Raw genomic sequence first — 17146 nt, forward strand, 5'->3', positions numbered from 1 at the left:
CGCATCCATACTATTCTCACTGCAAACATCTTGAAATGCTAGCTAAAATATTATAACCCCACCCTGAAATGTTAGTGCATAGCTGAATTTACAAGGAAGAAAGGAAATCCTTAGATGAAAGAAACGAGGGAAGGATTAAAAACCAGAACCTAAGGGAATGAACTGGTGGTGCAGCTGGGTCGTTATCAGTCATAGTGATATACCCCAGAGTCACGGCGCTACATAGCAGGGGTCGGCACACTTCTGTAAGGGACCAGATAATAAATGGTTCAGCCTTTGCAGACCACAGATGGCATGTCGCATCTCTTCCTTCTACTTTTTTGACAACCCTTTAAAAATGCAGAAACTATTCTTAGCTCATGAATTGTACAAAAACAGACCACAATCAGACTTGGTCCATGGACTGCAGTTTGCAGGCCCCTAATGTATATCTCAGGTTTGTTTCCAGTGATTGAAGACTGAGAACAAACCTTAGGTTCCTGAGAAGGGGGACTCTCAAATGATTGGATCCTCAGAGAAAGAGGCTGTATTAGTAAAAACTCACCCACTATCACATGACAAGGAACCTCCCCATGTCTTCTAAGTCCTTTTTCAATATTCAAAATCATGGACAAGCAGTGCTTATGTGATTAGATTTAAAATTTACAGTACCTGGCCAGGTGCAGTGGCACACTCCTATAATTGCAGTGACTCGGGAGGCTGTAGCAGGAGGATTGTGAGTTCAAAGCCAGACTTAGCAAAAGTGAGGCACTAAGCAACTCAGTGAGACCCTGTCTCTAAATAAAATACAAAATAGGGCTGGGGATGTAACTCAGTAGTTGAGTGGCCCTGAGTTCAATCCCCAGTAACACCCCCACGAACCCCTGCAAATTTACAGAGCCTGATCTACACTGAACCCTGAGGACCTGTGGATCAAATTGAGGAAGTCTGTGAACTTGAATGGAAAAGCAAAGTACAATCTTTTTGAGGGGCAGGGGCAGTACTTGGAATTGAACCCAGGGCCTCTCACTAGGCAAGCACAGAGGCAATACCCACATTCCCAGCCCTTTTTCTTTTTTTAGACAGGGTCTCACTGTTACCCAGGTAGCCTTGAACTTACAGTTCTCCTATCTCAGCTTCCCATATCACTGGGGTTACAGGTATACATCACCACATCTCACACAAATTATATTCTTATTTTCATTAATGTCATTAAAATTTAGCATTTTATTTAAGTACAAATGTAGGCAGCAAAGCAAACCCAAGTGTAGAATGAAGTAGTAGAAGTAATAGTACTCGTGACTACATTGTCACAAGTGGAAATCAAGTGTTTTTATATCAAAATGTAGTAAATGCATGTTTTGATAAGTTTATTTCAGCATAATTGAAAAATGATTAACATGCTTCTAAGTAATTATTGGACCAAAGAAAATCGGTTTTGAATATTTAAAAATATTTATAACTTAGAAATTAGGCAATTTTTCTGTATCAAAAAGTGTAGGTGTAGAGGCATAATGTTTAAAAGAAAGATGGAAAATGAGTGAGTTAATTTTCAATTCAAGAAGTTAGAGAAAGACTGAGTAAATCCAAAGAAAGGATAGTATTAGCGAAATAAAAACAGAAATAACAAAACAGAAAATGAGGAAACAGATGATCAGAGTCAAAACTGGTTCTCAGAAGAGATTAATGGAAAGAGAAACACTTATGGCAAAGCTGGTCTGAGAAAAAGGAGCATTCACAAATAAGCAGCATCAGAAATGAAGAGAACACAGATATGAGTTCAGAAGAGAATATAGTGAATGGTTCTATGGTAGTCATTTTGAAAACGCAGGGGAAAATGGGCAATTTCCCAGAAACATGTAATTTAACAAAACTGACCCAAGAGGAAGGAAAAGCTGAACACCCCCATGTAAGAAACTACCCAAGTAAGGGCTGGCGATATAGCTCAGTTGGTAGAGTGCTTGCCTTGCAAACACAAGGCCCTGGGTTCAATCCCCAGCACCAAAAAAAAAAAAAAAAAAAAAGGAAAAGAAACAACCCAAGTATAGAATGAATGTTTAAAAGACTTTTGAATAGGCTGGGCAAAGTGGCACATGCTTATAATCCCAGCAACTCAGGAGGCTGACGCAGGAAGATCATAAGTTTGAGGTCAGCCTCAGCACTCAGCGAAACCCTCAGCAACTTAGTGAGACCTTGTCTCAAAATGAAAAATGAAAAGAGCTGGGGATGGAGCTCAGTGGTCACTCGCCCCTGTATAGTGAATGAATGAATGAATGACTTTGAGTAGCTGTGCATTCATTTATTCAACAAATATGATTGTGTGATATGTCCAGCTGTTGTTGTAGATACTGGGGACACAGCAGGAGATAAAATAAAACCCATCCCCTATGGCAGTGCTTATGTCAGTACTGTACAGTAAGACCTTCTACAATGGTGGAAATGTTCTTTATGTTCTTTATTGTCTCTGTCCAACACAGCAGTTGCTAGCCACATGAAACTGTTGAGCCCTTGATACATGGTTAGGGCAACTAAAAAAAAAAAAAAAAGAATTTTTAACTTTATTTAGTTTTAATTAATTTCAGTGTAAATAGCCAGATATAGCCCTTGGTTACCTAGAGTACATCTTTAGTTATTAAGATCAATGATGTGGTGGTGGCTTGCATGCAACCTGTGGTCTCCTATAGAAATAAGGAATTGGACTGTTTGGATCCTGACCTTTCTGGAAGTTTTGTTTGTTTGAAATTTGGGGGGCTTGTTTGTTTGGTTTTTATTTTTTAATTTTTAAAAAATTTAAAAATTTTTTATTCTAATTAATTATACATGACAACAGAATGCATTTCAACTCATTGTACACAAATGGAACATAGCTTCTCATTTCTCTGGCTGTAGATGATACACTCACACCACTCGTGCAATCATGCATGTACATCCACTATCCTCCCCACCCTCACGCCCCCACCCCTTACTCCCCTTTGCTCAATCCAAAGCTCCTCCATTCTTCCCTAGCCACCCCCACCCCCATTATGGATTAGCATCCCCATATCAGAGAAAACATTTGGCCTTTAGTTTTTTGGGATTGACTTATTTAACTTACCATGATATTCTCCAACTCCATCCACTTACCTGCAGATGCCATAATTTCATTCTTCTTTAAGGGTGAGTAATATTCCATTGTGTATATATACCTTAAATGTATACTACAGAGCTATAGTAACAAAAACAGCATGGTATTGGCACCAAAATAGACATGTAGACCAATGGTCTACAGAATAGAAGACACAGAGACAGACCCACATAAATACAGTTGTCTCATGCTAGACAGAGGCACCAAAAACATACATTGGAGAAAAGATAGCTTCTTCAACAAATAGTGCTGGAAAAACTGGAAATTCATATATAGCAAAATGGAATTAAACCCTTCTCACCCTGCACAAAACTCAACTCCATGTGGATCAAGGACCTAGGAATTAGACCAGAGACCCTGTGCCTAATAGAAGAAAAAGCAGGCCCAAATCATCATCATGTCAACTTAGGACCTGACTTCCTAACACAACTCCTAAAGCACAAGAAATAAAATCAAGAATCAATAAATGGGATGGATTCAAATTAAAAAGCTTCTTCTCAGCAAAGGAAACAATCAGTAACGTGAAGAGAGCTTACAGAGTGGGAGAAAATCTTTACCACATGCACATCAGATAGAGCACTAATCTCCAGGATATATAAAGAACTCAAAAAAGCCAGGTGTGGTGGTAGACGCCTGTAATCACAATGGCTTGGGAGGCTGAGGCAGGAGGATCAAAGCCAGCCTCAGCAAAAGCAAGGTGCTAAGCAACTCAATGAGACCCTGTCTCTAAATAAAATACAAAACAGGACTGGGGATGTGGCCTAGTGGTTGAGTGCCCCTGAGTTCAATTCCCAGTACCCCTCTAAAAAACTCAAGAAACTTAATACCAAAATAAATAAATAAATAAATAACCCTATCAATGAATGAACTAAGGAACTGAACAGACACTTCACAGAAAATATACAATTGATCAACAAATATATGAAAAAATGTTCAACATCTTTAGCAATCAGAGAACTACAAATCAAAACTGCACTAAGATTTCATCTCACTCTAGTCCAAATGGCAATTATCAAGAACACAAGCAACAATAAATATTGGCAAGGATGTGGAGACAAAGGTACACTCCTACATTGCAGGTGGGACTGTAAATTGGTGCAACCACTCTGGAAAGCAGTATGGAGATTCCTTAAAAAACTTGGAATGGAACCACCATTTGACCCAGTCATTCCACTCCTCAGTTTATACCCAAGGACTTAAAATCAGATCCTACAGTGATGCAGCCACATCAGTGTTTACAGCAGCTCAGCTCACATTAGCTAAGCTATGGAACCAACCGTGTTTGTTTTTCTGCAGTGCTGGGGTTTGAACTGAGGGCTTTGTGCATGTTAAGCAAGTGCTAAACCACTGAGCTATGTCTTGTTTGTTTGGTACTGGGAATTGAACTCAGGGCTGCTGTACCACTGAGCTACATCCCCAGCCATTTTAATTTTGAGACAGGGTCTCGGTTGCCAAGACTGGCCTTGAAATGCAATCCTCTTGCCTCAACCTCCTGAATCCCTGGGATTACAGGCATGCACACAACACCTGGCCTGTCTGATATTTGAACCAGGATCTTAATCTTCCGTGAGCCATCCTGATGGCCAAATAACCTTTTGTGTTTGGCCCACCTTGTTACTTTATAAAACATCTTCATGTACTTTTCCTCATCTGCTCCTTACTTCCCCTTGGACTTTCAGTTATCTGGGAGTCTTGGATTAGCAGACTTTTCTTGATGCTTGCTCTGTAGTAGCCCTGCCTGGTTCTTTTAGGCTATACCAGGTCACCTGTGGCACCTGGTACGCAGTAAGCTCTCGGAATTAAATACCAGGCAAGTGACTGTGGAAGTCAGTGAGCTCACTGAATGAAGCAACCTGTGTCTCTCAGGTCCGTGTCAGCAGTGTGCAGTGAGGGAATGGGCAATAGTACGCCCAGTTGCCTGGCCCTGAGGAGGTGGGGCAAGGCTGGTGGGCAGAACTAGATTTGGGGTAGACTGATTGGGAGGGCCCTTCACGGTCTCCAGCCAAAAGTGTTAGGAAATAAAACTAAAAAATATGAATCCAAGAAATATAGACAGAAAATTTCACTCTGCTGGGTACACTTTTTACAGATGAGGGATGTGTTTTATACTCAGGAAGACAAAGTGAAGTGGGTTGTGGAGAAAATGGATTATAGGATATTTCTTTGTAAACTCTTCAGTCCTTTGCTTATCAGTGCTTCATCACCACAAAATGCACTTGGGTAACAAGGGTGGACTCCTTCAACTCTCTCCACTGACCTTGTGGTCCAAGTGGCCACAGAACTGGAGCCTCAGTATGCACTGCCTCCTTGCTGGCCTCTCAGTCTTACAGTCAGGAGTGCTGGCACAACTCTCCAGGTGACAAAGGCTGTTTCCAGGTCCCCTGGAGCCAGCATCTACCAGCCTGCAAAGCCATAACTATGTCCGCTGCCCTTTTTGCAGATACTTCATAGAATGTGCACTGCTTTTCTGAATCATTAAAAGAAGCATGTTCTTCTTCTGTTTTTCAGGGATGATAATGGTGATTTTATTGCTGCTCGTGGCTATTGTGGTTGTTGCAGTCTGGCCAACCAACTGATAGCAATAAAGGGACCACCCGCCGTGACACCAGACAATGATGGAATGGAAGCCCTGCACCCTTTTGGTACACAAAACCTCTCAATAAACTCCCCACAGCTCTGAACTTCTGGTGTGTGTTGCCTCAGTAAAGGCACATAGCTCAGCAGCTTGAGAGCCACCTAGAACGCTGGCCCAGAGTGGCCCTTCTGGTTTTGAACTTGGTCTTTTTGATGCTAGCCAGTGGGTCCCACAGGTAGTCCCTTCCTGACTTCCCCATGACTGCTAATGGATTCCAACCACCCCACAGTGTGCTGGGCATCCTGGGAGATGCCAAATTCGTAAGCAGTTTGTGACCTTGATGCCTGGTCTGCTTAGGGATGTTACATCCCCTGCAGGAAACAAGCAGACAGTTGTGTGTCTAGTGTGTCCAGGCAGTGAGGCTGGAGTGAGACTAGGATCATGCAGAAGGGGTGGCCAAGCAGACGCCCATTACCCTGTCCCACATAAGACACCCCTCAGGGTTCAACACGCTTAGTGGCACTAACTGCTTCTGCTTAGAGTGGTCCTGCTAGATTCTACTTTTGTAACTGCCTTCATCCCTGAAACCACCTTCTTTTTCATTTCCTCGGTGATAATGAACTCACTTTTCAATGTTGAAACATCTTCCTAAGCAGCCAGAATCCAGTCTGTTACTTGAGGGTTAGAACAGGGCGCTCAGGTGGTAAAGTACTGTGTAGGGTTTGTAGAAAGTCGTGCTGGTGGAGTCGGAGAGCGCTGCCTCCATCTGACTCCTGCGCTGGCTCTAAGAGCACGTGTGTGGGTATCACAGAGCCTGGACTTGTATACATTTCTCAGAAAGACAGGATGTGGGGGTCAGCCTGTGAAGATACCAGGCCCTCAGGATGACTGAGTTAGGACACAGAAGACCAAGCATTGTGCCCTCTCCTCCCTGTGTGCAAAGCAGGATGAGCCGCTGGCCTTACTTTGCCTCCATGGCAGAAGAAGAAAGAATTAGGGTCAATTTCACAGCAGCTGCCAAAGCACATGAAATCTCTGAGGAGGGAATGAACCTGTGGTAGGGACTGGTGGGGGGTTCTCCTGTGAACTTCCTTAGGAGAATGTGACCTGTGTCCCCCTCTGGACAGAGACAGACACCAGGAAAAGTGCCATGGTGCAGTCTGGCATGATGTTATTTCCTGGGATCTTGAGACCACAGATTCCAGATGTGCAGGGAAGAGCTGGGAATAGACACCTGCTCAGCTCTGACCACATCTTCTTGCTTCAGATCCCAGGCCAATGGGACAGCCACAGAGGTCCCTCTGGCAGAGGAAAAGGGGACTCTGGCAATGAAGTGTTCAGTCCACAAGTGAACCCATCACCTCTTCTTTCAACTCACTGGCCAGAACTAGTTTTTTGGTCCAACTGCACCCCAGGGGATTTGGAAGGTTTTGGAAGGCAGCCTGAATATGCAGTGAACAGCACCAGGATGATCGCACTCCTCACCAGCTCTGTGACCACAGATAGGTTCTTTTCTATGCCTCCATGTCCTCATCTAGAAAAAGGAGACAAGATCCCCCTACCACCTGGTGGGGCTGCCATGAGCCCTGAGTCGCACGGAAGCACAGAGTTTCACTTGACTCAGCTGAGGAAAGGATTCTTCCTCTAACTCAGCTGAACCGAGTGGGCCAGATGGTCACCGAGTCCTGCTTTCAACCTAGTACAGCAGGGCAAACGTGTGACAATGTGAGAGGGAGCCAGCCAGGAAAACACTCTCTTGTCAGTTTGGACCTTGGTGCCTACTGACTTCCTGAGGAGGCCACGGCCCTTGGAGAAGACCTATCAGAGTGACTGGGAGGTGTCCACACGGGAGCTGGCAAGGGGCCAAGAGGAGGAGGGGGATGGCCATGAGCATGGGCCATGCTTCAGGGACAGACAGTGAAGGGGAGGAGAGAAAGAGTAGGCTTGTTTCCATGGGTGTGTTCCAGGAGAGGGTCCTACTGGACCCCAGGCCAAGGGCTTTGGGATGGTAACATGCCCCAGGATGTATTTCCTTGTCAGGGTGGGGTGGTTGCTAATGGATCACCCAATGGAAGAACAGGAATCCATGTCTTCCAGTCTGTGTGAAACCCCAAATCTGCACAAACAGCATCTCCTTTACCCCCCTGCCCCCACTTTGGGACTCGGGAAAGGAGGCATTGACAGTCTATTTGACTTTCTCACCTCCTCTTGACTTGCTCAGCACGGAGTCCCGGCAACTCGTGGGGTGTCTTTGAACCAGAGCCATGGAGTCCTGGCTCAGTCACACTGAAAGGCCTTTTCAAGCAAAACACTGAGCTGATGTCTGCACACAGCAGCTTCTGTTCTTTTGGCTGAATGGGCTCTAGGCCCAGCCCCAGTGTTGCTAGCTGTGTGACCCTGGACCAGTTACTTCACTTCTCTGGATCCACAGTTTTGGGAGGGCAGAAGAAATGTTCCTGGGAAATTAAAGTGCGAGGATCTTCCATTCAGACCTTGAGCAATACAGACTGTAGAGGCTAGGGACATTCCACAAAGGGAGACCAGCTCCTTTAGCTTTCTTCAGGGCATGAATTTCTCATGTGAGACACCTGCTCTTACCAGGCTAGAAGTGGCAAGGTGATTGAGATGCAACACTTTTGGGACCTGTTGTCTAAAACCCACCCTAGAGTAATGTGACTCACATAAAAGTAGCATTTTCCAGCATGGTTTGCAAAGCATAGTTCCCCCTACCTCCTGCCAAAGTGTCAAGAACACATTCCCAGGTGACCTGAAGCAAAGGCTGTGAGATTGATTGGTTGAGGCGTCAGCCCTCACCCTGAGCATAAAGAAGAGTGGCAATCCAGGGCCAGAGCACCCAGCACCTCGGGTGCTTTTTAGTGAAAATAAACTTTATTTAAGATAACAGCCTAAGAATTGTTTAACTTAGCTGATTATTAATTATAAGCATTTTAAGTCTGAATACCATATAAAGAAATCCAGATACCTGGGTATAGCTGGTACTTCCATTCCATTTAAACTTTGGGATTATTGATAACTGTACTAAACCTCAGCTGTCATCAGTCCAGGACCGTCTGCTTCTCTGAAGGCCTTCAGTGTTGGGATCACAGCCTCCACCTGGCCTCTGGAGATTTTGAAAAGCCCTTGCCCTTCTTTTCTCTGCTGCCTGCAGCCAATCAGCCTGCCTGGGACGGTGCTCTCTCCTAAGCTCAGATCCCAAGAACTTTCCTTCCGTGGGGCTGCTGCAAAATTCCTGACTGCCCTTCAGCTTCCAGAACTGTCCATCTGGCTCTCCCCTGACCTGTCAAAGAGAACTGCCAGCAGCCAGCCACAGAGCTGCCTCTTCCCTCCTGGTGTAGAAGTGTGCCTCTGCCGCCTTACAGTCCTGTTTCCTTCTCCTTGGGTTCAGAGTTACACTGGCAGCTTTTTGCACAGACTAAAGATCTCTTACCTACTTGGATTTTCAAACCTAGCCCTGCTGATCTTAAAGGGCTTTCTCCCCTTATTTGAAAAGTGGGCCCAAACTACTCTTTCCTCTAATTGTACAATTTCACAGACTTCCTCCCAATTCCACGCCAGTAACAAAAGGCCTTGACCTCTTTCCAGAAATGACTCGCTGTCCCACCAAGTCTCCAGTTTGATAAAGCAACAAGTTAATCCGTCTATATACTGTGTTTCTCACTGGCTCTTTCTTCCTTTCACTCCCCGTTTTTCTTGGCGCATTTCTTATATGTCTTTATTTTGTCTTTATTTAGTCTTAAAAAAAGAACGGAAAGAGATGACTGTTAACGAAATCTGAGACTGAGGGGTGTGTCTGCCATGAGTGGGCATCCCCATGCCAGACACTGTCCCTGGGAGACGCAGGGATGAAGGCAGAGAGGGCCTCAGGAACATATGAACCTCCCCAACTGCTGCTTGGACAGCCAGACAGATCTGTCACTGGCAGCCCTCTGGGCTTTGGACTGAACTGGCCCTGGTCCCTGATGAGGACCACTCAGCTTCCTTTCACTTCATTTAGCATTCTAGTCTCTAAAATGGGCTTTTCCGATTGTCCTGGGCCAGTGCTTCACAGCAAACCAGCATATTTCCTGTTTTGGGTGAGTTGCATAGACGTTGCCTCATCTCTCCAACCAGAGCAGAGGGCCCTGAGAGGCAGCAGGGCTGATCATGGTCCCCATTCTAATGTATCTCTGATCAACAGTGTGCTTCCTGCAGGCTTGGGCCTGGGGCTGCAGATGGCAGCCCAGGTCCTGGCTGTCATGGAGCCCCAAAGAGACATAGCACACTGAGCAGACAACTTTATGGACAGAAAAAAGGCACATCATGAAAGTTCTTGAGAACTGGATCTTTGACCTAAAATGACCAAAGCTGAGACTCCTTGACCTGTCCAGGCATTGAAGTCCACCTCTTGTCTGCACCACCATCAGGCACTGTCAACAGGGACTCACTCCTAAGATTGCGACACTTGAGTGCATGTGCCTACTGGCCCTGGCTTAGAATATAGCTCCTGGTCCTTGAAGCCTGCAGATCCCTGAGGTTGGCTGTAGTGGTGTCTTCAGGAGCAGTGGACAATGGCACCTCCAGCCAGCTCACCTCACAGCAAAGGTCAGCTTCCTGTGCCTTTGCAGGAAGAACCGCTAGAACCCCTGTTGCTGAGGGGCCAGATCAGGTTGGTGGCTAAGCCTTGTCTTCAAAACAGCGGGTGCAGAAGTTATAGCTTCCTGGTGCTGATCAGCTCCACTTTGCATGGCAACACAACATGTTCCTAATGGCTGGATTGTTTATTTAATAAAGAGATCACAACCATGTGGAAGTTTAAATATAGCCTCTCTGAAACCCAGTGAGCTCAGCTCCTGGTGGCTGCATGGTGCTGGCATCGGCCCAGTCTCTGCTCTGCATGAAGCCTTCAGCAATGGCTGGAAAGAGTCTGTTGCAAAATTTCTTGAGTTTCACCAGTACTGTCTAGTTCCTTTTGAGTCTCTACTTGGTTTTGAATAGAAAAAACTGAATATGTAAAAGACAGAGGATTTGCAGGTTCTGAATCAAACAGGTAAGGACAAAGGTGGCTCCCCACCCCACTGCTATATATAGGTACATGAGAGAGAACCCCCTTTTCTCCATACCCTGGGTTCCTCCCCATCCAGGGGTTCCAGGAAGTGGCAAGGATCCATCCCAGGGGTGGGAACTTGGGGACATAAACAGACCATTGCATATGAGAGGCTTTTTAGCTCAATAGTGTTCACAGCCAGGAAGCCCCCAGAACTTTCTAAGCAAACTGCCTTTTTTCAATATTTAGGGCTTTTTTTTTTTTTTTTTTTAAAGCCCCTGGGCTGTCTTGCTGGGGAGTTCTGGGGCAAAAGGCCATATTCCTTAAGTTGTCAGAAGATTCCATCCTTTTCCTGCCTGCCCACATGCCCACCACCCATAACTCAGGCCACCAAGAAAGAATGGGAGACAGAACAGTATACAAGAGTTTATTTAATGATATCTGAATTTAGTTCTATCATGTGGGGCCCACGTTACAAGTTCCATCTGGGTCCATTACAGCTCTAACAAAAAAAAAAAAAAAGCTTTAAAAAAATCCACAACTCTTTCCATGTCATTAAATATATTCATATATAATAACCATAATATATTAGTATGCATTGGAAAGGAACACTGACCCAAACAATATGTCATGGTCACAACTAAACATTTACAATTCTGAGTGAACAGAAATCCGCAACACAGGAGGGAGTTGAGGAAGAGTGGGAAGTGCATTTGGGAGTAGGGAAGGGATGTCCAATGACACAAGGAGGAGGGCTGGCTTGTTCTGGGCAGGGGCAAGGCCCCAAAAGGTCAGTTTTGATACCCCTGGGGTATGGCATGGCTGCAGCCCATGAGAGTATGTGTCCATGAACTGTGGTCCAGTGGCCCATCCATGAGTCTAATTTGTCCATGCTCTTGGCTCTGGGAATTTGTGGGGAGGGGGGTCCTTTAAGTGTTGAGACCCTAAAGGAACCATTTCCTAGTCCCTAAGGGTCTCTCCTTGATTTCAGTCTCATTCCAACCTGGGCAGTTCCAAGGAAGTCTGTACCCATCTCCTGCATGCTAACTATGGAGGCAGAGTCTCTGGGCTTTCACTCCAGGTGTCCCTCCTGTTCAAGGAAACCTAAGGTTGTCACCTCCTGCTCCACCTTGCAAGGACAGAAGCTGAGGACAAAGGCCATACACAGCTTGCAGGTACACTGGGCAGGGGAGGGACAGCCCCATTACCTTTCCCCTTCCACAGTGTCAGGAAAGCAGGCAGCTCTCAGGACCAGACCACCCACCTGGTTAAAAAAAAGGACCATTGGGGAAGCTCTTTTAAGAACAAAATAAGGACTAACCTGGTATGTTTTTCTTCAAACACCTACATATCACGATTCTGGTTAATACACTCTTCGAGTCTAGGTCCATTTTACATCCCTTCCTAACTGTACAAACTGGAACACCTCAATTCCTATTTCCCTCTCCTCCCTGGGTTTGGGATGGGGTGGAAGACGGATGCTGTCCTGAAGCTGAGTCCCCTCTGTGGAGGTCAGAGACAGAGTAGTGATGGACTGGGTTCTGGCTGGGTCCGTGAGCTAGGAAGGCAGCCTGCGACAAATGATGCAATTCCAATGGTGTCCTTGTTTCTGATCTGGTCACCCTGACATAGTCCCCAAGGGCTAGGCCACTGGGTGGATGGCCTAGGCCCTGGGGAAGATGGTGGCTGAGCTGGGGGGCGACACTGGTTGGACTTTCAGCAAGCTGCCTTGCTTGGCAGGCATCTGGTTCCATTGCCGAACAGGCCTAGGACCACTAGTGCAAGAGACTTAGCCCGGGTGGGATGCAGGTGGGGCTGCCATAGCCCTCTGGGCAGCGGGGAAGCTGTGCTGGTGAAGACAAAAACAACTTCCTGGGAACACGGTGCCTCCTGCTAGCGGCACTCATCAGCCCCTGCTGGACCACAGTGCCTGGAGAGGTCCTTGCCCCCCAGCTGTGGAACTGAGATGCAGGGAAGCCAAACGCCCTTTCCCAGGGCAGTTCTACCTTCTCCCTGGCCTGGAGGTGCCTCTGCCAGTCTCTCCTGGAATCCCTCCTGCACTTGGAGCAGGAAAAACCACCTTTCTAGAACCATGGGGGAGCTGAAGACTGCCTTGCTGGGGCTTCCTGAGGCTGTCCTCATTCCCTGCTTTACTCACCACTCCTCTGAAAATGTCACTGTACCTGTCACCTGTCCTCTTCTGTAGGCTACACTGAGGTCTTCCAGAGGCAGCTGCTAGGGCCTTGGGTGCCCCTCACAGCCTGCTTCAGGGACAGCTGGGGAAGTTGCAGGGTAGAGAGTAGCCAGGGGCAGCACAGCCCATGGTCAGAAAGCCTGGTTCTGGAATCTGAGTCCCAGTGCTGCCACATGTTTGCTGTGTGACTTTGGTCACACACATGCCAGTTTCCCTGTTGGTGAAAATGGAGGCAAGAGACCCTGTTCCAGGGGGTTGTCATGAGGACAGGCTGGGAACATGAAGGTAAAGTGCCTGGCACACAGCAGGTGCTCAGTAAATGGCAGTGGTGATGCGGGCAGAAGCAGTGGAAGGAAAGGGAAGCCAAATCACCAAGGAAGCGAGCTTCATCCTTGCTATGGCCATGTTGAGCAGCCAGCCTCTGGCAGGGAAAATAAAACCAATTTCCTGACTGAGAGGGGAGCCAGGCCACTCATCCCGTTGCTCAGGGTGAGGATGGGGGCCAGAAGCCCCAGGGCAGTGCAGAGCTCAGGAAGGCAAGGAGCCGAGAGGCCCCAGAGCATAGGAGGCAACCAGACCCAAAAGTCTGGGGCTGCCTACTTGAGGACAGTCTCTAGGAGGCTTTGGGAAGGAGGGCTGGGCCCAGTGGAAGGCACAGGGGTCTACAAAAAGAGGACAGTCAGAAAGGAGGTGAAGCACTGTCCAGGTTAGACCAAGACAGCTGTGCGGGCAGCCCAGAGCCACCTGCGGTAGCCACTGCAGGCTTCTTAGCCTAGTAGCCTCGTCTCTTCCCTTAGGAACCAACAGTGCAGGCAGAGCAGGAAGTGGTTGTTGCCAACAGGTGCCCAGGAACAGGCCATTCCTGGCCCTGGTGCCTATGACTTGGGCACTTTGGCTGAGCCAATAAGCCATGTCCTGACTCAAGCAAGCCCTATCCCCCAAGCCCAGCCCAACTGCCTTTGCAGCCGGCATGCCCATCCAGGCCCTCTCCAGCTGTTGACACTGCTGAGGGGCCTTGTGGGAGCTGATGTCATTACACAAATAGTGTCATTGCTGTAAACTCAGCCAGTGCTCCTTCTCCCTCCCCTGGAAAATGTCATAAAAGGGGCTGGTTCCAAGTTTCCAAAAAGGAAACTCTCTGGGAGGTTTTTCATTTGCACTGCCTCCTCCCCCAGGCAGCTCCAGCAGGAGGCAGTGACCACCCGGCTTGGGCTTCTCAAGGGGGTCCTTGGGCCCGCTACCCTCTGGATGGGCCAGAACCCTGCACCAGCCCCTGGCCAGGCAGGGCAGGCACCAGCAGGGGCCTTTTCTCCCTACATATGGTGAATGGCCCCAATCCCCATCCCACCCCAGGACCAACCCAGCAGGTGGCCGTGGAGACCAGAGGCCCCATGAAGAATGCTGGCTAGACAGGCTGCTTCCCCCTCCCCCCGTGCCATCCCTGCCCTTCAGATGGGGCCCAGGTTTTCACAGCTAGGAGTCCTGTGGGAATTCCTAGACAGCAAAGGGTCAGGGAGAAATGAGGAGGTTTTGTCTTTTGTGTTTCTGGTGGTGGTTTGGTTGGGCTTGCTCAGGGCCTCTGCCCAGGCTGCTCGCCGGAAATCTCAGTTCTCCTCACGCTCCCTTCTCCATTACCAACAACGACATGCGTCTGCGGCCCCACCTGTGCCATTCTGTGCTGCCCCTCAGGCCCCAGGGCAGGATGACCCCAGCCCCTCCATGGTGACCCCTCCTAGCCCTAGGGAAGCGCATCTCTGCTCTGGAAGGAGCCCTGTGAGGTAGCTACGTCTGTCTGGTCCTCATTTCTCCAGGGCCTGGCCTGCTGCGCACCCTGCCCTGAGTGTGCATGCACGTGGCTCCCGCTAGGGGTGCATAGGGCGGGGCTGGGGGAGGGGCCACTGAGGGCCCCGCCCCCGCTGCAGCCCTGCCCCCACCCTCCCCCCTCCTGGGAAAGCCCTCCCTGGCCAAGTCCACCACGGCAGCTGCCAGCTGCACGTGCTCAGCTCACGCTTGGCCGGGCCTTGGCGCCCCGCGGTCCCCAGCCCAGCGCGCTGCCGCTTCAGCGTTAGGCCTTCTTGCACTTGCCCTTCTTCTCACGCTGCTGGAACTTGCGCAGCCGCCGCGCCCACGTGTCCCGCCACTGGATCACCAGGCTACTCTTGTCCGCCACGATGCCACTCTGGTCGGGTGAGTCCTCGGCATTGCCCAGTAGTAGGTACTTCTTGAGGGGCTTGATTTTGGGGCACTTGCAGGCGATGTCACGCGAGCGGATCCACAGGCTCTGGTCACCACGGCGGATGCGGCTGGTGCCTTGCTTGTACACGGAGATGATGTTCACCGTGAACTTCCACCAGTCCCCTGCCTTGTCTGCCTTCAGAATGTGGATCTGGACAGCTGCAAAAAAGCACAGGCAGGCCGGTGGGCCATGGCAGGAAGTGCAGCCAAAGTTCCCAGCTTCTGGGGCCAGGTGGGTCCTACCTGCTCCTCCCTCTCCAAGAACCTGGAGAAAAGGAAACGGAGACCCAGAGCTGGGAAATGATTGTAAAGGATACTCCAAGGGACAATGGGCAGGTAGTAAAACTGATCCTGACCCCACCTACTGATACCTGGCCAAGGCCACTGCTCCAAGCCTGACCTCCTGCCTATTTTGAAGGTACCATCCAAGACTGCCTATGGGGATAGGTCCCCTCTTGGCCATTGCTTTGGTCCTATGTCTAGCAAGGCCAGGGGAAGCCTCCGAGAAATTACTATGGCCCCAGCACTCTGGACAAGGTCCATCTGCCCAGAGCAGGGCCCTCAGTGACAGTGCAGGCCACTCCCCACAGGCTGGAGGAATCCTCCTCCTAGGTCTGCACCTCCAAAGGCCACAATCACTTAACACCAAGCCTCATGACACCCTGGATCATGTAGCTTTGATTTCTCAAAAGTCTCAGCAGAACATCATGGGGTCCCAATACCTAATACTAAAGATAATCTGCTTTTGGGCAACCATAGGAAAGTGCCTTTTCTAGAGTCCTGAGTCCTGGTAACACCCACCTTCTGTGCCACTATCCCTGCTAGGCTGCCTTCCTCCATTCCTCTGAGTCTCTCAAGTTCCTCAGGCCATTCTTCCTCCCAGTTACCTGATACAGGGGTTAAGCGGGAGTTTGCTTCAGAATCCCCTCAATGGCTTCCAAAATCACACGCTATGTCCTCCCAAGTTTATGACTGATCAGAGGTAGGTGGGGCCCCAGAAAACCCATTTTCCACATATTTCCAGGGGGCACTGATGCTGATGAGCCACTAGACATGAAGCATCAGTGCCCTAGTGCATGGTTATAGATGTTACTTCTGCAGGACAATAAGAGCTATTTTAGAAATAGGAGGAAATGCTTTTTTAAAAAAATTCCATATTATGTACAACCAGAAGAATGAGATGTTATACTCCATTTATGTATGATGTGTCAAAATGCATTCAACTGTCATGTATAACTAATTAGAACTAAAAAAAATTTTTAAAGCAGCCATAGGCAATACACAAATGAACAAAGCCATGTCCCAATAAAACTTTATTTATAGACAATGAAAAAACAAAAGAGGAAAACTTTGCTCAAGTTTGTGAAGCACCAGGTTAAACCAAGTCAAGGGGTTTCCTCGTTGCAGGACTTTTCTACCAAACATGTGGAACTGTTTCCCAAATAACCCTGAGGAGCCCTGTGGATCGCGTTTCCTGTTCCAGGGTGCTTGGAGAAGCCCTCAGCTGTACTTGCCTTCCTGCCAGGGAAACTTGGCCAACTTCCTTGTCCCCACTTTCCCTTGCTGAGCTTCATCCCACTGAACAGAAGAGTCTGTCTCTTGGGCCAGGCTTTAGATAACCCTGGCCACTGACTGCACTTGAACCCTCCTGAGAAAGGGCAATAATTCAAAGAAAGTAAGACACAGGCAGGCTCTGGCTCCGGCTCCAGCAACCACGAGAGCACATCCCCAGGGAAGGCCCAGCGTTCATCACCTTCCCATTGACGGCTGCAGGCAGCGGGGCCCACCCAGAGGTCTGCCTAGCCTCCCACACTGGCTGACTTCTCTCAGGGTCTTGGGAGACCATTCAGCTACCTTTGCTCCCAGGGGACCTCCCAACTCCTGTCCCATGCCCACACTTGGCCCAGGGGAATGGGGAGGGGCAAGGATGGCTGGGTACAGGGGAGCACCAAATGCCATCCAGTTCAACACTCCTGGAAGGAGGGAAGTGGCAGA

At 48.5% G+C, this 17146-nt stretch overlaps 2 protein-coding genes across 3 annotated transcripts in view; one reads left to right on the top strand and one right to left on the bottom strand.

The window, feature by feature from the left end:
• STX8 (syntaxin 8) overlaps positions 1–5784 on the top strand; it is a 273652-nt gene extending 267868 nt beyond the window's left edge. The window contains 1 exon segment of the mRNA XM_079134369.1: positions 5612–5784. Coding sequence (XP_078990495.1) covers positions 5612–5679 — 68 coding nt within the window. The 3' untranslated portion in view covers positions 5680–5784.
• A 5351-nt stretch (positions 5785–11135) lies between these two features.
• NTN1 (netrin 1) overlaps positions 11136–17146 on the bottom strand; it is a 180864-nt gene continuing 174853 nt past the window's right edge. For both annotated transcript variants that reach the window (XM_079134367.1, XM_079134366.1), the window contains exon 7: positions 11136–15310. In XM_079134367.1, the coding sequence (XP_078990493.1) occupies positions 14982–15310 (329 nt within the window). In that variant the 3' untranslated portion in view covers positions 11136–14981. The remainder of the gene's footprint in view (positions 15311–17146) is intronic.

The sequence above is a fragment of the Sciurus vulgaris genome, assembly GCF_902686455.1.
Source record: "Sciurus vulgaris genome assembly, chromosome: 3".
NCBI classification, from domain to species: Eukaryota; Metazoa; Chordata; class Mammalia; order Rodentia; family Sciuridae; genus Sciurus; species Sciurus vulgaris.